Source organism: Oncorhynchus masou, chromosome 28, assembly GCF_036934945.1.
Source record: "Oncorhynchus masou masou isolate Uvic2021 chromosome 28, UVic_Omas_1.1, whole genome shotgun sequence".
NCBI classification, from domain to species: Eukaryota; Metazoa; Chordata; class Actinopteri; order Salmoniformes; family Salmonidae; genus Oncorhynchus; species Oncorhynchus masou.
The window spans coordinates 72,780,716-72,800,421 of NC_088239.1; the positions used below are offsets into that span (position 1 = coordinate 72,780,716).

The window sequence follows — 19,706 nt, forward strand, 5'->3', positions numbered from 1 at the left end:
CTATGGGACTCCCAATCACAGCCAGATGTGATACAGCCTGGATTCAAACCAGGTACTGTCGTGATGGCTTTTGCACTGAGATGCAGTGCCTTAGACCGGTGCGCCACCCAGGAGCATATATTGAAAACTACTCAAAATAATTGCCACTTGCTGAATGAACTGAACTGAAATGGGATTGAGGAGCGGTAGAGGAGCGGTAGAGATACTCTCAATGATCAGCTATGAAAAGCCAACTGACATTTACTCCTGAGGTGCTGACTTGCTGCACCTTCGACAACTACTGTGATTATTATTATTTGACTATGCTGGTCATTTATGAACATTTGAACATCTTGGCCATGTTCTGTTATAATCTCTACACAGCACAGCCAGAAGAGGACTGGCCACCCCACATAGCCTGGTTTCTCTCTAGGTTTCTTCCTAGGTTTTGGCCTTTCTAGGCAGTTTTTCCTAGCCACTGTGCTTCTACACCTGCATTGCTTGTTGTTTGGGGTTTTAGGCTGGGTTTCTGTACAGCACTTTGAGATATGAGCTGATAAATTTGATTTGATTTGATTGAACCCAAACCAGCTTGCCATTATGCAAAATAAATCCCCAAGGTTCAGCTGGTACAGTAGTCTAACACATAAAATAACAAAGAGCACGGTAGGTAGTAGGTAGCTACAGATGTAGTATTTTAATTTGACTTGTATTGTCACAGCAAAATAATCTGTGCGTGCCTATTTTTTAAATTTATTTTACTAGGCAAGTTAGTTAAGAACAATTTCTTATTTTCAATGACGGCCTAGGAACAGAGGGTTAACTGCCTGTTCAGGGGCAGAACGTCAGATTTGTACATTGTCAGCTCGGGGTTTCGAACTAACAACCTTCCGGTTGCTAGTCCAACTCTCTAACCACTAGGCTACCCTGCCGCCCTATGTATTCACCCCTTTTGCTATGACGCCCCAAAATAAGATTGTGCAACCAATTACCTTCAGAAGTCACATAATTAGTTAAATAAAGTCCACCTGTGTGCAATCTAAGTGTCACATGATCTCAGTATATATACACATGTTCTGAAAGGCCCCAGAGTCTGCAACACCACTAAGCAAGGGGCACCACCAAGCAAGCAGCACCATGAAGACCAAGGAGCTCTCCAAACAGGTCAGGGACAAAGTTGTGGAGAAGTACAGATCAGGGTTGTGTTATAAAAAAATATCAGAAACTTTGAATATCCCATGGAGCATCATTAAATCCATTACTGAAAGATGGAATGAATATGGCACCACAACAAACCTGCCGAGAGAGGGCCGCCCACCAAAACTCACGGACAAAGCAAGGAGGGCATTAATCAGAGTTAAAACAAAGAGACCAAAGATAACCCAGAAGGAGCTGCAAAGCTCCACAGCGGAGATTGGAGTATCTGTCCACAGGACCACATTAAGCTGTACACTCAACAGAGCTTTACAAAAGAGTGGCCAGAAAAAAAGCCATTGCTTAAAGAAAAAAATAAGCAAACACGTTTTGTGTTCGCCATACGGCATGTGGGAGACTCCCCAAAAATATGGAAGAAGGTACTCTGGTCAGATGAGACTAAAATTGAGCTTTTTGTCCATCAAGGGAAACGCAATGTCTGTAAAGACCGATGCCGGACAGGAGAAGCAGGAATGAGGAGTCAGAAATTTATTCGGGAACAGACAAGGAAACAAGACAGGAACAGCATCAGAACACGGGTAACACGGACATGAAACAATTAATCCCAAAACAGGGAACAGAGCTTGGGAACAGACAGATATAGGGAAGGTAATGACACAAGTAATTGAGTCCACGTGAGTCCAATGATCGCTGATGCATGTTAAGGCAGGTGTGCGTACTGATGGTGGCTTGAGTGCGTAATGCTCTCACCGAGAACACCATCCCCAGCATGATGCTGCCATGGTGGTGGCAGCATCATGCTGTGGGGATGTTTTTTATCATCAGGGACTGGGAAACTGGTCAGAATTGAAGGAATGATGGATGGTGCTAAAAACAGGGAAATTCTTGAGGGAAACCTGTTTCAGTCTTCCAGAGATTTGAGACTGTGATGGAGGTTCACCTTCCAGCAGGACAATGATACTAAGCATACTGCTAAAGCAACACTCGGGTGGTTTAAGGGGAAACATTTAAATGTCTTGGAATGGCCATTTGGGAATGATATGATTGTACATGTCATCAAAATGTCTCCATGTCTCTACTGCACTGTCTAGGTTGAAGTTACTTCTATATAAGGCATGATTTATATCCCATTGATACTTAATTCTACCATATAGTTAGTACTGTATAACTGACCACACAACCTGGGACTGTTAGTCAAGACCCAGGCGCTTTTATCCAAAGATAAAAAGGGAAACAGACAACTATTGTCACACGACCACACAGCAGGAAAGAAATTCTACCTGACGTTTGAATTATATCCATTTCTGGTTGTAAACTGTTTTTCAGGTTTTGAAGATGTCATAAAACCAGATTCTGACCAATTGGTCTCTATTTCAACCAGGTAAAGACGCCTTTTTCATGACGAGATCAAGACATGGGAAAGACAATGACACACCCGTTGCTGATGTATTTTTCTGGTTTAAAACATTGTTTACCCTGGTTAACCCAGGTTTTGTAGATGGGTTAGCATTGTTACAACTCTAAAGTAGTGTCTTTAGCTGTGTTAGCCTGTTAGCTCTAAAGAGAGGTTGGAGAGGTTGGGGAGGTTGGGGAGTGTAGAGCCTTGCGGTTGTCCCGGAGGATGCTGTCCAGGCCGTTGAGCTGACGTAGGAAGCCCCGGTTGGGGATTACGCCACGGTGGTCCTTCACTGCCTTGATGGCCTCCACCAGGGTCAGGTTCTGACGGATCATCAGGTAGGCCAGAACCAGCGTGGCCGAACGACTCACACCCACCGCACAGTGCACCAGCACCTTACCTAGAGGGGGGAGGGGGTAAGGACAGAGAAGTAGGGTAGGCGGGAGAGAGAGAGAGAGAGGGAAGGAGGGAGAGGGAGGGAGGTACAGAAAGAGAGAGAGATGAGGACGTGTTGACCTCCAGGGCAATAGTACACACACAGGAACATCTGAACAGATCAACAGGTGTGGGATGAATATTTATAGATGGTGTGCACCTAAGTACGTGTTAAGGTGTATGTGTGTGCAGATGTGAAGGTGTGTATGTGTTTTTGTGTGTGTGTGTCTGCGTGAACTACTGCATGCGAGGGGGGCCATGCTTGAATTGTTGCAGGTGAATCGATTGTGCTGACTCAAGCCTCGGTTTTGCTGAGTGTGTTGAGTGTATGTGTGAGAGAGAGAGGAAGACAAATTGACTCACCACCGCTGCTGAGGGCTCTGTGCATGAATTCTGCAGCGGGGTAGAAGTTGACACTCATGTCGAAGGAGGGCGTGTCGTGGGCCTCGATGCCCTGGTAGGTGATGTCCATGCCAGCGTAGTACTCCGCCCCACCGCGCCACTTACTCTGGGCACAGTTCAGGATGTGGGTGATGCCAAGCCTTGCCAGCTCACGCCGGTCTGATGCAATGTCTCTGCAGTACAGTTGGGTTGGGGAGGGCAATCAGTAAATTGATCAATTATTCAAGCAACCAATCACAAAATTAGCTGAAATTCAGAAATTCAGATCTCTTATGTCTAAAAAATGTTTGGATATCATATTAGACTTAGGAAAAAGCACAATGTTTTGCAGGCTAGGTTACTCACTGGTCTCCAATGTAGAGCCTGGGCCAGACCTCGTCGGCATGGTTACACGCTGTTTTCCCAGTGTAGAGGAGCCGTTCCAGCTCAGACACTGTTAGCACCGGGGACCCGCGCCCCGAATCTTTCCTGTTGGGAGATCTCGAGCTGCTCCGGGATCGGGAGAACCGGGACATGAACGCCATCTGGGGCGTGTGCTTCTGGTAGAAAAATAATACATTTTTGTTGGTTGCGTTCCAGACCATCAATATCACAGCAGCATGCGCATATGACAAGATTGGTTTATCAGCTCTGTTAATGGTTCCTAAGACGTTAAATGCTTCTCAAGCCATTATGAGATATGTTTATCTACACAACGTTACTTTGTTAACAATATTTAATACTCGATATGTAATTGCCAAAAACGTGGCCCACTCATGTAGCCTATGAGTGAATAGATTTCGTTAATCAGAAAACATATTTGTGTTGTTGCGTGCATATGCTGGTGAAATCACCATCAGATAACACAATTGGCTTGCAGAGCAAAAACATAGCTATGTGAACATAGAAAGAATATCCACGTTTCAACGGTGGGCGACATTTCTCTCTGCAATAATACGAGAGCGAATAATCAACATTAAAGCGCATCTATTTCTCTGATTCGCTTGAATTTCTTTGTCTGATTATTCTCGAGTTTATGCTTGATGCTACACAGTATTAATTACAGTTATCTACACAATGCCTTACATCTTCTAACAACAGTACAAACCGGAGGAGAAAAAAATCCCACAATAAGAATCATTCACCTTCTTCCTTCTCGTTTCACTTTTCTATCTCTCGAGCGTCACCCCTCCTCTCCTCACGCGACTACAGGGCGCCCATACTATCCGCCATGTTCCTCGCCTATTGAACATGATACAGCAACAGTGGGATGTACAATTATGTAAAAATCATCAATAAACCCGGACCATATTTGACCATAAACAGGGTCACAGCAACACATTACGTACCAGGCAAATTTAAGATAACACAAATTTTTCCTCAATATTGTAGCATACCTATGTTATTACTTTATTATGTTTACGAAACATTGTTTTGATAGCAACTAATTCGATTATTAGATTATATTACAGAAAGGGGCTTTTCACTAATGATACTGACCAATAAAACATTTAGTATAATAATATTCAATAAAGGCTGCTATAGATGATGAAGGGTACAATAGTTTAGACCAAAACACAACAACATGGCAGGTAGCCTAGCTGTTAAGAGGTTGGTCCAGTAACTGAAAGGTTGCTGATTCGAATCCCAAGCTAACTAGGTGAATAATCTGTCAATGTGCCCTTGAGCAAGGCACTTAACCCTAATTGCGCCTGTAAGTTACTTGTCCACTAAATGACTAAAATGTTACTTGGCAATGATGCCCTTTATCAGTCAGATGAACTTGTGGATACCATTTGTATGTCTCTGTGTGCAGTATGAAGGAAGTTAGAGGTACACTACATCACCAAAAGTATGTGGACACCCCTTCAAATTGGTGGATTTGGCTATTTCAGACACACTCGTTGCTGACAGCTGTATAAAATCGAGCACACCGCCATGCAATATCCATAGACAAACATTGGCAGTAGAATGGCCTTACTGAAGAGCTCAGTGACTTTCAACATGGCACTGTCATAGGATGCAACCTTTCCAACTAGTCAGTTTGTCAACTTTCTGCCCTGATAGAACTGCCCCGGTCAACTGTAAGCGCTGTTATTGTGAAGTAGAAACAGTTAGGAGCGAAGTGATAGGCCTCAGAAGCTCACAGAATGCACCGCAGAGTGCTGAGGCACGTAGAGCGGTTCCAGTCGTAGTCCCAAACTGCCACGGTAGCAAGGTCAGCATAAGAGCTGTTCGTTGGGACCTTAATGAAATGGGTTTCCAGCAGCCGCACACAAGCCTAAGATCACCATGTGCAATGCCAAGCGTCGGCTGGAGTGATGTAAAGCTCGCCGCCATTGGACTCTGGAGCAGTGGAAACGTGTTCTCTGGAGGGATGGATCACGCTTCACCATCTGGCAGTCCGATGTACGAATTGTGCTTTAGCGGATGCCAGGAGATCGCTACCTGCCCCCATGGTTCGGGCACCTTAGTTCCAGTGAAGGGAAATCTATTGTATTAAAAAATATTTAAAAATCCCCCCTTTTTTCGTGATATCCAATTGGTAGATGCAGTCTTGTTCCATTGCTGCAACTCCCGTATGGACTCAGGAGAGGCAAAGGTCAAGAGCCATGCATCCTCTGAAACACGACCCTGCCAAGCCACACTGCTTCTTGACACTATGCTCGCTTAACCTGGATGTCAGCCGCACCAATGTGTCGGAGGAAACACAACTGGCGACCGTGTCAGAGTGCATGCTAGAGCATAATGGGACAAGGGCATCCCAGACAGCCAAACTCTTCCCTAGCCCAGACGATGCTGGACCAATTGTGCACCGCCTCATGGGTATCCCGGTCGACTGCGACACAGCCCAGGATCAAACCCAGGTCTGTAGTAACACCTCAAGCACTGCGATGCAGGACACAATAGTGCAGTGCCTTAAACCACTGTGCCACTCAGGAGGCCCAGTGAAGGGAAATCTTAAAGCTATAGCATACAATGACATTCTAGGCGATTCTATGCTTCCTACTTTGTAGCAACAGTTTGGGAAGGTCCTTTCCTGTTTCAGTATGACAATGCTCCCGTGCACAAAGTGAGGTCCATATAGAAATGGTTTGTCGAGATCATTGTAGAAGAACTTGACTGGCCTGGACAGAGCCCTGACCTCAACCTCATTGAACAACTTTGAGATGAATTGGAACACCAACTGCGAGCCTGGCCTAATCGCACAACATCAGTGCCCGAGCTCACTAATGCTCTTGTGGCTGAATGGAAGCAAGTCACGTCAGCAATGTTCCAACATCTAGTGGAAAGCCATCCCAGAAAAGTGGAGGCTGTTATAGCAGTAAAGGGGGGACCAACTTCATATTAATGCCTATGATTTTGGAATGAGATGTTCAACGAGTAGGTTTCCACATACTTTTGGCCATGTAGTGTATTTTTAAGAGCCAATGCGAACTAGCGTTAGTGCAATGGCTGGAAGTCAGTCATGGCGCTAACACCAGTTAGCAACTTCCTTCAAACAGCATGCAGAGACCTAAAAATGGTATCCTTCGTCTGACTCTGGGAAGTAGAAATCCCAAAGTATCCCTGTAAGGACCAGGACAGCCACCATGTAAAGCATATTTGAAGAAGAATTGCAGGTTTTTCAATTATGGTTTTATCAGAATGAGTGTGAGTTGAACACAATTACATTCGGTTGTGGATTTGTTGATATCTACGTTGCATTGCAGGATGAAAATATGTCTATTTATTGAAGCTCCATTTAAGAATCGTGGTGTGTTTCACCATCTTGTGTTTAGATAAAGTACTGCATGCACACAGACTATTCACTGCAAAGTAGTTGCAGTGGTGGAAAAGGTACCCAATTGTCATACTTTAGTAAAAGTAAAGATACCTTAATAGAAAGTGACTCAAGTAAAAGTGAAAGTCACCCAGTAAAATACTACTTGAGTAAAAGTCTAAAAGTATTTGGTTCTAAATATACTTAAGTATCAAAAGTAAATGTAATTGATAAAATATACCTAAGTATCAAAAGTAAAAGTATAAATCATTTCAAATTCAGTGCCCCTATCAGAGCAGGCCTGCTCTCCAGTACCACAGAACAAGCCTTGAAGAGAAGATAGCAAGTCAGATCCTCTCTACTCTTGTTATGTTATACGGCATGGTAGCCTAGTGGTTAGAGCATTGGAGTAGTAACCGGAAGGTTGCAAGTTCAAACCCCTGAGCTAAAATGGTACAAATCTGTTGTTCTACACCTGGCAGTTAACCCACTGTTAGGCAGTCATTGTTCTTAACTGTCTTGCCTAGTTAAATAAAGGTTAAAAAAATACCTAGAAGATCTGACTTGCTATGGTATTTTTTTAACCTTAACCTATTTTTACTAGGCAAGTCAGTTTCTTATTTTCAGGGGCAGAACGACAAATTTGTACCTTGTCAGCTCGGGGGTTTGAACTTGCAACCTTCCAGTTACTAGTCCATCATTCTAACCACTAGGCTACCCTACCACCCCATGATATATAATTTATTATCACAAGTTCTGTCTTCAAAAAATCAGGGACTGATTGCTGAAGATGGTATTATTGACATAACTATCCATGAAAGTGCTATAGGCTACTGTACCTCAACACATTTAGCTTGTCACTTTAAAAAAACAAAAATAATCTATTCCTCAGCTCTTCCAGGACAGCCTCAACTTTGTCCTGTCAGACCTCAACATGCAGTTGTTGGATGGGGCTCACAACAGCCTTCACGACCCCCACCTACGGTCCTTCTACAGCCTGCAGGACAGGCAGGAGAGACTGTTTAAGGCTGGCTGTAGAACCACTGATCAAAAGGTAGAATATACACACACACTACGTTATTGTTGCTATCTTACCCATTGACATGTGCTGTGTAAAGGACTAAAACAGAAATGTCTGATGTTTTGAGGCCTCCTTTGTAGCTAGGTGCTCTGTTTCCGGAGTGTAAGCGTATTGGATAAAGAAACAAATGAACTCTACGTAAATAAAGGATGAAATTCAGGTGACTGGACGCCTTGGGTTACAACTAGCCTAGATAAGATGTTACTTCCTGCCACAGATGGGGGCAGGTGCGTACAAACAGAACTAGGAAGAGAGTTACAGACATTGATGTTTAAGTGAAGTCATTGTCCAATTTGTAAGTCGCTCTGGATAAGAGCGTCTGCTAAATGACTTAAATGTAAATGTAATGTCTTTGGTGCTTTGGTCCTTCACACACACATTTGTGCACAGGTACTATATAACACGCAGACACAAGCTCACACATGGTTTCTCGTCTCTCCTTCTCCCTCCTCCTCATCTTCTCCAGACTCTCAGGTAAGGGCACCATGTTTCTCTGAAGTGATTGGGCTCCATGAACTTAGGAACATGCGGACATTGAAGACAGGAGCAGCAGGTGGCTTCTGTTGGTTTCATACAAGAAAGTTGTATCTATATTTTGGATGTGAATATGTTTTGATCAACCCTGATTTATTTTTAAATACACTACTGGTCAAAAGTTTTAGAACACCTACTCATTCAAGAGTTTTTCTATATTTTTACTATTTTCTACATTGTAGAATAATAGTGAAGACATCAAAACTATGGAATCATGTAGTAAGCAAAAAAAGTGTTAAACAAATGAAAATATATTTTATATTTGAGATTCTTCAAAGTAGCGACACTTTGCCTTGATGACAGTTTTGCACATTATTGGCATTCTCTCAACCACCTTCATGAGGTAGTCACCTGGAATGCATTTCAATTAACAGGTGTGCCTTCTTAAAATAACTTTGAACGTTTCTTCAAGTGTAGTCGCAAAAATCATCAAGCGCTACGATCAAACCGGCTCTCATGAGGACCGCCACAGGAATGGATGACCCAGAGTTACCTCTGCTGCAGAAGATTAGTTCATTAGAGTTACCAGCCTCAGAAATTGCAACCCAACAAAACGCTTCACAGAGTTCAATTTACAGGCGCATCTCAACATCAACTGTGTATTTCCCACCGTAAAGCATGGAGGAGGAGGTGTTATGATGTGGGGGTACTTTGCTGGTGACACTGTCTGTGATTTATTTTCAATTCAAGGCACTACTGCATTCTGCAGCGATACGCTATTCCATCTGGTTTGGACTTAGTGGGACTATCATTTGTTTTTCAATAGGACAATGACCTAATACACCCACAGGCTGTGTAAGGGCTATTTGACCAAGAAGGAGAGTGATGGAGTGCTAGATCAGATGGCCTCCACAATCCCCAAACCTCAACCAAATTGAGATGGTTTGGGATGAGTCGGACCGAAGAGTGAAGGAAAAGCAGCCAAGAAGTGCTCAGCATATGTGGGAACTCCTTCAAGACTATTGGAAAAGCATTCCAGGTGAAGCTGGTTGAGAGAATGCCAAGAGTGTGCAAAGCTGTCATCAAGGCAAAGGGTGGCTATTTGAATAACCTCAAATATAAAATATATTTTGATTTGTTAAACACTTTTTTGGTTACTACATGATTCCATATGTGTTATTTCATAGTTTTGATGTCGACACTATTATTCTACAATGTAGAAAATAGTAAAAATAAAGAAAAACTCTTGAATGAGTAGGTGTTCAAAAACTTTTGACCGGTAGTGTGTATATATACGGTATAGGCCGAGAAATGTTCACTTACAGTTACCATGGAAAAAGGTACATCATTCCTGCACTGACAAGAAAAAGAACCCTAAAATAAAATCTAATTGAATGTTTTCTGTTTCTATGTCTACAGGAACGGACGGGATTAGGTTGATGTCTGTGTAGACAGGAGACTCCATCGCCATCCCATGTATCTATTATCAGGATTACCTAAACCATGTCAAATACTGGTGTAAAGGGGATTCCTGGATTACATGCTCTTATGTGGTACGCACTGACCATCCCAATAGCAGTGGTAAAACCTCAATATCTGATGCCGTCATTCTGAGAACCTTTACTGTGACTATGAAAAGTCTAGAACAAAGTGATTCTGATATTTACTGGTGTGTAGTGGAGAAGAGCGGACCAGATGAATGGCTAGAATTGTTCAAACTAGTCATTACAGGTAAGAAGATCCCTGCACTGCTTGTGTCTGTGTTTAGTAAAGCACAATGAATAATGCTCAGTAATGTCCAATGGATAGTCCTGTTGATGAGTGTGTCACTGACATTCTTAGACAAATACTTACATTATTGCTTCATTTTCTGATAACTATCAACTAGCAAGCTAACCCAAGAAATGTAAATAAAATGTTGAATGGCATAAATATCAGTACTGTAGAAGAATGACATTTGAAATACAATTCTGTGTCAGTCTATTTTGATAATGAAACTTACACATCATGTAACTTAGTGGTCTGTTGAATTAAGAGTCTTGAATGGACGTTGTTTTTCTGCTCCTGAGTTCTTGTGTTCTGAACCTCTTTATTCAGACAGTTCTATTGTTGACCAAGAGGAGACTGGAGTTGAGGGGGGTAGTGATTTTACATCAATACCAACTATTCAAGAGATGGTTGCAGTTCAAACCACAACACAGTTTACCACCACCATCAGTAAGTACTGCGCAATCTCTTTTCACACAATATTGTGAATCAGTAATGCGAAAACTTCCCATTTTGATGTAGGTTCTGCTTTATATTCACACTTTTATCCTAGTCTGTGAAGTACTGATACTACGTTTTTTCTTAAACATTGACAGCAATGCCAATGCCAACTACCCAAGAGCTCTCAGTTATGACGGGAGAATATGCACTCTCCTCTTCCACCTCGCAGGCCTCAGTCAACAACACGCACCATGGAGCCCAGCGGTAGGCTACACTATCCTATAGTCATTATGCAAAGATATCATTAATTACTATCTCAAAGCAATGCTATTCTTCTACAGATGGGAGCGAACATTATTCTACCTGCCGAAAACTGTTAATGCAGTGGTCTTCCTCTTGTGCACCATCATGGCTGTGGTGAAGTATAGGACAAACCGACTCCGAGGTCAAACTGAGGATGAGTAGAAACCTCTGAGGTGCCGCTTGGAGTATCACTTCACACACCACTGTGGACACACTCTCACATTCACTCACTATGGAAAAGTTATTCAATGTGTTTAACAGACATCTCAAGTGTGTGTATATGAGTGTTTCATGGTTAGCCTATGTGTACTTGTAAAATGGAACTCATGATGACCATTGTTGTTGACAGATAGGTATTAAGTTGATTCATAGTTGATACTTGGTCATTTTGCATCATAGGGATATTTTGAAGTTATATACAGTGCCTTGCGAAAGTATTCGGCCCCCTTGAACTTTGCGACCTTTTGCCACATTTCAGGCTTCAAACATAAAGATATAAAACTGTATTTTTTTGTGAAGAATCAACAACAAGTGGGACACAATCATGAAGTGGAACGACATTTATTGGATATTTCAAACTTTTTTAACAAATCAAAAACTGAAAAATTGGGCTGGCAAAATTATTCAGCCCCCTTAAGTTAATACTTTGTAGCACCACCTTTTGCTGCGATTACAGCTGTAAGTCGCTTGGGGTATGTCTCTATCAGTTTTGCACATCGAGAGACTGACATTTTTTCCCATTCCTCCTTGCAAAACAGCTCGAGCTCAGTGAGGTTGGACGGAGAGCATTTGTGAACAGCAGTTTTCAGTTCTTTCCACAGATTCTCGATTGGATTCAGGCCTGGACTTTGACTTGGCCATTCTAACACCTGGATATGTTTATTTTTGAACCATTCCATTGTAGATTTTGCTTTATGTTTTGGATCATTGTCTTGTTGGAAGACAAATCTCCGTCCCAGTCTCAGGTCTTTTGCAGACTCCATCAGGTTTTCTTCCAGAATGGTCCTGTATTTGGCTCCATCCATCTTCCCATCAATTTTAACCATCTTCCCTGTCCCTGCTGAAGAAAAGCAGAGTTCAAGGGGGCCGAATACTTTCGCAAGGCACTGTATCTTGAAAACTTGATTGCTGACAAGCAAAACATTTTGGGACTATGTCAACAATGGACTAATGAAACAAATACCAAAAGACCCTTTTCCTTTAACAAATCCTCTCCCCTGAATCAGAGCCTTGGAATTTATTTATTTTTATTTATTTCACCTTTATTTAACCAGGTAGGCAAGTTGAGAACAAGTTCTCATATACAATTGCGACCTGGCCAAGATAAAGCAAAGCAGTTCGACACATACAACGACACAGAGTTACACATGGAGCAAAACAAACATACAGTCAATAATACAGTATAAACAAGTCTATATACGATATGAGCAAATGAGGTGAGATAAGGGAGGTAAAGGCAAAAAAAGGCCATGGTGGCAAAGTAAATACAATATAGCAAGTAAAACACTGGAATGGTAGATTTGCAATGGAAGAATGTGCAAAGTAGAAATAAAAATAATGGGGTGCAAAGGAGCAAAATAAATAAATTAAATACAGTAGGGAAAGAGGTAGTTGTTTGGGCTAAAATTTAGGTGGGCTATGTACAGGTGCAGTAATCTGTGAGCTGCTCTGACAGTTGGTGCTTAAAGCTAGTGAGGGAGATAAGTGTTTCCAGTTTCAGTGCTTTTTGTAGTTCGTTCTAGTCATTGGCAGCAGAGAACTGGAAGGAGAGGCGGCCAAAGAAAGAATTCTGTCAATGTTCTCCAGCTTTACAAATGGAATATGAATGCTTTGCTAATAAACCATTTTAAAGACACTACTAATGATGTGAGCTCTATGTTCTGTGGGTTTGTGTGGGAAATTCTGATGAATCAAAAGTAGTTTCCTGACTTGGAGTGAACAATATAATGTACTGTATAGCTCAGTGGTAATGTATCATGACATCATGGAATGAGTTGACCTAAAACCATCAGTCTTCCGGTAAAGCAGCTTCATGTTAGAGGACATTGTGGTTTTTGAGCTATATCTATGACCAGGGTTTGTTTCCTGTGTGGATACAGACTATGTTTATTGTATCTATTACTATTTATTTAGTCTCAAGATCTGTGTATTTTTTTAGGCAAAGGGAGTTCATATCTGGACTTCATCTAAATGTCTTAGAACCACATTAAGACTGGGTTGTGGTCTGGAGGACCAGGAAACATGAACCAGGCTTAGGTGTGGGTGTCTGTGGCAGTGTGAGCTGGGGTTCTGTCTCTCTTCTCTCCTTCATGTCTGCAGTGTGAGCTGGGGTTCTGTCTCTCTCTCTCCTTCATGTCTGCAGTGTGAGCTGGGGTTCTGTCTCTCTCTTCTCTCCTTCATGTCTGCAGTGTGAGCTGGGGTTCTGTCTCTCTCTCTCCTTCATGTCTGTAGTGTGAGCTGGGGTTCTGTCTCTCTCTCACATTCATGTCTGTAGTGTGAGCTGGGGTTCTGTCTCTCTCTCTCCTTCATGTCTGTAGTGTGAGCTGGGGTTCTGTCTCTCTCTCTCTCCTTCATGTCTGTAGTGTGAGCTGGGGTTCTGTCTCTCTCTCTCCTTCATGTCTGTAGTGTGAGCTGGGGTTCTGTCTCTCTCTTCTCTCCTTCATGTCTGCAGTGTGAGCTGGGGTTCTGTCTCTCTCTCTCCTTCATGTCTGCAGTGTGAGCTGGGGTTCTGTCTCTCTCTTCTCTCCTTCATGTCTGCAGTGTGAGCTGGGGTTCTGTCTCTCTCTCTCCTTCATGTCTGCAGTGTGAGCTGGGGTTCTGTCTCTCTCTTCTCTCCTTCATGTCTGTAGTGTGAGCTGGGGTTCTGTCTCTCTCTCACATTCATGTCTGTAGTGTGAGCTGGGGTTCTGTCTCTTTCTCTCCTTCATGTCTGTAGTGTGAGCTGGGGTTTGGTCTCTCTCTCTCCTTCATGTCTGTAGTGTGAGCTGGGGTTCTGTCTCTCTCTCTCCTTCATGTCTGTAGTGTGAGCTGGGGTTCGGTCTCTCTCTCTCCTTCATGTCTGTAGTGTGAGCTGGGGTTCTGTCTCTCTCTCTCCTTCATGTCTGCAGTGTGAGCTGGGGTTCTGTCTCTCTCTTCTCTCCTTCATGTCTGCAGTGTGAGCTGGGGTTCTGTCTCTCTCTCTCCTTCATGTCTGTAGTGTGAGCTGGGGTTCTGTCTCTCTCTCACATTCATGTCTGTAGTGTGAGCTGGGGTTCTGTCTCTCTCTCTCCTTCATGTCTGTAGTGTGAGCTGGGGTTCTGTCTCTCTCTCTCCTTCATGTCTGTAGTGTGAGCTGGGGTTCTGTCTCTCTCTCTCCTTCATGTCTGTAGTGTGAGCTGGGGTTCTGTCTCTCTCTTCTCTCCTTCATGTCTGCAGTGTGAGCTGGGGTTCTGTCTCTCTCTCTCCTTCATGTCTGCAGTGTGAGCTGGGGTTCTGTCTCTCTCTTCTCTCCTTCATGTCTGCAGTGTGAGCTGGGGTTCTGTCTCTCTCTCTCCTTCATGTCTGCAGTGTGAGCTGGGGTTCTGTCTCTCTCTTCTCTCCTTCATGTCTGTAGTGTGAGCTGGGGTTCTGTCTCTCTCTCACATTCATGTCTGTAGTGTGAGCTGGGGTTCTGTCTCTTTCTCTCCTTCATGTCTGTAGTGTGAGCTGGGGTTCTGTCTCTCTCTCTCCTTCATGTCTGTAGTGTGAGCTGGGGTTCGGTCTCTCTCTCTCCTTCATGTCTGTAGTGTGAGCTGGGGTTCTGTCTCTCTCTCTCCTTCATGTCTGTAGTGTGAGCTGGGGTTCGGTCTCTCTCTCTCCTTCATGTCTGTAGTGTGAGCTGGGGTTCTGTCTCTCTCTCTCCTTCATGTCTGTAGTGTGAGCTGGGGTTCTGTCTCTCTCTCCTTCATGTCTGTAGTGTGAGCTGGGGTTCTGTCTCTCTCTCTCTGAGCTGGGGTTCTGTCTCTCTCTCTCAGTGTGAGCTTGGCTTCATGTCTGTAGTGTGAGCTGGGGTTCTGTCTCTCTCTCTCTCCTTCATGTCTGCAGTGTGAGCTGGGGTTCGGTCTCTCTCTCTCCTTCATGTCTGTAGTGTGAGCAGGGGTTCTGTCTCTCTCTCTCTCCTTCATGTCTGCAGTGTGAGCTGGGGTTCGGTCTCTCTCTCTCCTTCATGTCTGCAGTGTGAGCTGGGGTTCTGTCTCTCTCTCTCCTTCATGTCTGTAGTGTGAGCTGGGGTTCTGTCTCTCTCTCTCCTTCATGTCTGCAGTGTGAGCTGGGGTTCTGTCTCTCTCTCTCCTTCATGTCTGCAGTGTGAGCTGGGGTTCTGTAGATCTCTCTCCTTCATGTCTGCAGTGTGAGCTGGGGTTCTGTCTCTCTCTCTCCTTCATGTCTGCAGTGTGAGCTGGGGTTCTGTCTCTCTCTCTCCTTCATGTCTGCAGTGTGAGCTGGGGTGCTGTCTCTCTCCTTCATGTCTGCAGTGTGAGCTGGGGTTCTGTCTCTCTCTCTCCTTCATGTCTGTAGTGTGAGCTGGGGTTCTGTCTCTCTCTCTCCTTCATGTCTGCAGTGTGAGCTGGGGTTCTGTCTCTCTCTCTCCTTCATGTCTGCAGTGTGAGCTGGGGTTCTGTCTCTCTCTCTCCTTCATGTCTGTAGTGTGAGCTGGGGTTCTGTCTCTCTCTCTCCTTCATGTCTGCAGTGTGAGCTGGGGTTCTGTCTCTCTCTCTCCTTCATCTCTGCAGTGTGAGCTGGGGTTCTGTAGATCTCTCTCTCTCTTCCATCTCTGCAGTGTGAGCTGGGTATCTGTGTTTCCTACTCATTCTCTCTCTCCATCTCTCAGGGCCCAAACCCTGAGCATCAAAGTGAAAAGATGTTCAGCAGTACAGTGATTCCTCCGCAGCTCAGGACAACTCTGAGGGTAAAAACGTTGAACCAAAGACCACAAACTCCTCTGCACACTCCACTGACTTGCATCCACTAAAAGACCATGCTGCTTGCCTACAGAGCAGCAAGGGGATCTGCCCCTCCCTGCCTTCAGGCTATGTTCAAACTCTACACCCCAACCTGAGTACTCTGTACTGCCACCTCTTCTCTCCTGGTCCTTCTACCCCTACGGTAGGGCAGCCCCCGTCAGCCCAGACAAATCGCTTCTTTGTCCTGGCACTCCAATGGTGGAACAAGCTTCTCCCTGCCCCTCTTCCGAAAACATCTGAAACCATACCTCTTAAAAGAGTATCTTAAATAATCCTGCAGCCCCCCCCCAAAAAAAATAAAAATAAATAATAACTTGCCTTTTGTGAACAAACACTCGCACTTGAGTTTTTTTCCCTGCTAGCAATGACTTTGCCTATAGCAACTTTATTGAGAAAAAAGGTGCTTACTATGATTGAGATATGTGGGTTTTTCCCACCTAGCTAACTGTAAGTCACTCAGGATAAGAGTGTCTGCTAAATTACTCAAATGCCAATGTAAACTATAGGCCTAAGCACTAACAGATAGTTAAGCACATCCTTCAATTATACCGAGTTAGTTTGAGGATATAAATGTAGGCCTATAAGATGTTTACCTACTTAGGATTTATCCATGGAAATTGAATTTGGCGACTAGTGCCCCCAACTCTCCATTTGCTGTCAGCCAGGTTATATGCATGCATCCATCTTTGTGAAATCATGAGTAGGCCTACTGTACACTGACTGTACAAAACATTAGGAACACTTTTAGGTAAAAAAAAATAATCATCTGTTTTGCTTGTTATTTTGTCACATATCAGTTTGCAAACAATGTAAAAAATAAATAATTAAGTTAATAAAGCTGCATACAAAAATTCTCTTTTTTGTTTTCTTGAGTAAGGCAGATGCAAAATTGTGTTTCAGCCTAGCTCAGTGCTTTCTGTGGTGGTGGGGCTAGCCAGCAGAAAATTTAGAGCGTTGCGCCTGATTGGCTCAGTTTTCTGTCACGATTGGCTCAGTTTTCTGTCACTCATGGGACAGTACGTCATCCCCAATTCTAAGGTTAGAGCTCTAAAATTTTAGCCCCTTGAGTTCTGCCATAGAGTTATATTAGAAGTGCCCATCCAAGAAGGCTCAAGGTCATTGGCCACAGATAGAATGACATCAAATCACGTTATATTTACAGTAGCTTTGATTCATCTTACTTTCAAAGTCTTAGCTAGCAGTCATCGTCAGTTATCATCAAGTCGACAATCTACTGGCAAATCCTTTTTAATCCTTGTCATTGAAGATAAATAATGAAGAGACATTATAGATAAAAAGTATCCATGCTCATTGGCCATTGTACATACAGATTACACAACAATGAGTAGTTTGGAATTAATCAGTGGCTAACTGCAAGCATTGCAAAAAACACTAATGTTAGCCTGCTATTCAATGGAATAGCTATTCAATGGAATGGCTGTGTTACAACCATAAATCCAGAGAATTGCAGACTTTCATGTCAAACTTTGAGACAAAAATTTGCCCACCAAGGACCGCTGCGCCACCTTCACAAAATGTAGTGTATGCTGCTGCATAAATTATGTTATATACAAGGGAGAAATGTATCATTTAGCTAAGAAAGTAATACTAAGTGTACGTATGTTGTGTCGTAAGCTGTTAGTCACCAATGTGCCTCACCCTAATAATTTGGTCTATTTTCACAAACGCGGTATGGTAAACACATAACGTTAGTAGTTGTGGTAATGGCTTGCAGGTGCAAATTCAGCACACACAACATTCTATAACAGAATTGTGTTATTTAACGCGTCAAATAGCGTTATATGACGTGTATCTTTTTTGACACGTAAAGACCCAAACGACCTGTGCCTAATGTGCCTAATAATTGTATCTATTTTCACCTCTTCATTTCACCTACTGTTCTAACTAGGTGGTGCACAAATAGCCTATAACCTGTTTTAAAGAAATGTTATCATCAAATATTGTAAGAGCTTTCATTGTCTGTTTATATACCCCACTTATTTATCCTACGGTTCTGACTGGTACAGTGAGTACGTTGTAAGAACGGCCCATGTTCTGAATTCTGGCGTTGTACATTTCAAAAGTGCTGAACACATAGTTATATTGACGATGTCCGTCGTCGCTTGCTCATTAATGTCTTAATCGAAATTACGGATTGCCTCTTATCTGCTTGTCCGTCCCCTTATGCCATAATTTGTACATCTAATTTTTTTGTAGAAACCACATTTGTTTTAGCAAGTCAGCCGTATCAGCTATGTTTTTTAAAAAGGCAGTAATGAAGCTGAATGAACTGTTTCGCTGCCAGACAAGGCTCGGATGATAGCCAGGTGTAGCAGTGGTAGGGTGTTGGGACTCTGCTGTTGGGATTCTGCAGTTGGGACAGCTTTATGTAGGCCCTAACAGTTTGTGGGCACCGTTTGTCACTGTTATAGTGTAATGAATGTATTGTTTAGTGTTGTGTAGTGTTGTGTTGTGTTGTGTTGTGTTGTGTAGTGTTGTGTAGTGTTGTGTAGTGTTGTGTTGTGTTGTGTAGTGTTGTGTAGTGTTGTGTTGTGTTGTGTAGTGTTGTGTAGTGACATGCATCCCACATTTTTTTGTGTGTTTGCCCCACCAAGATTTACATGCTAAAATGGCCACTGTGTAGGGGCATGGACTATATAAGGTATTGAAGGTATTCCACAGGGATGCTAGTCCAATGCTTCCCACAGCTGTGTCAAGTTGGCTGGATGTCCTTTGGGTGGTGGACCATTCTTGATACACACAGGAAACTGTTGAGTTTGAAAAAAACAGCAGTGTTGCCGTTCAAAGGCACTTAAATCTTTTGTCTTGCCCATTCACCCTCTGAATGTCACACACACACACAATCCATGTTTCAGTTGTTTCAAGGCTTAACATCCTTCTCCTCCCCTTCAACTACACTGATTGAAGTGGATTTAACAGGTGACATCAATATGTAATGGAAAGAGTAGGTGTTTCTAATGTTTTGTACACTCAGTGTATGTTCCAGCAGAGGAAGGCAGATGTTTGGGTTAAATGAGTCCATATGGTATAGTCTCTGAGGGAACTTAGGGAAGCATTTGTAGACCAATAGATGCAGGAAGAAAGTTTAAGACTGTAATATATTTGTATTTTATAAAAGTAGATAATGGCCAGAATTTCCATCCATGGTCAAACTCTTAACATGTACACATGATCATACTCTCTCTTGTGGCGTCACTGTGGAATGAGATGATGAAACCAACCAAGTATGGTACTGGGTCGTCCCGAGTTACCACAGCCTCAAAGTCATAATTATGGCTAAACTCCACCTATTTATACAAGTTCTCTACTCAAAATCACATTTGAAGCCTAACCCTAAACTTAACCCTAACTTCAACCACACTGCTAACCTTATCCAGTGCCAGTTCTAGCTTGTATGGCTCCCTGGGCGAACCCCCCCTCCCAAAACACCATTCTGCACTAACTGTCATTTTTATTCAGACATTTGGAACAACCCAAATAAATAATCAAAACATTTAAAACTATATAAATATATATAAAAATAAGACTCGT

At 43.0% G+C, this 19,706-nt stretch overlaps 2 protein-coding genes across 4 annotated transcripts in view; both read right to left on the reverse strand.

The window, feature by feature from the left end:
* Positions 1-19,706, reverse strand: part of polm (polymerase (DNA directed), mu) — a 392,822-nt gene that overhangs the window by 312,232 nt on the left and 60,884 nt on the right. The gene's annotated exons all lie outside the window — the stretch shown is intronic.
* Positions 1,648-4,601, reverse strand: LOC135518213 (dual specificity protein phosphatase 26-like). 3 transcript variants are annotated; one of them, XM_064943198.1, is made up of 4 exons: positions 4,492-4,601; positions 3,713-3,903; positions 3,329-3,540; positions 1,648-2,930 (listed from the first exon to the last, which is right to left on the reverse strand). In XM_064943198.1, exons 2-4 carry the CDS (start codon positions 3,889-3,891, stop codon positions 2,692-2,694), a joined length of 630 nt encoding a protein of 209 aa, XP_064799270.1. In that variant the 5' UTR covers positions 3,892-3,903; positions 4,492-4,601; the 3' UTR covers positions 1,648-2,691. The 3 variants fall into 3 exon arrangements, with proteins under 3 accessions (XP_064799270.1, XP_064799269.1, XP_064799272.1); XM_064943197.1 differs by having other exon boundaries at positions 3,713-3,906; XM_064943200.1 differs by having other exon boundaries at positions 3,713-3,906; positions 4,433-4,495.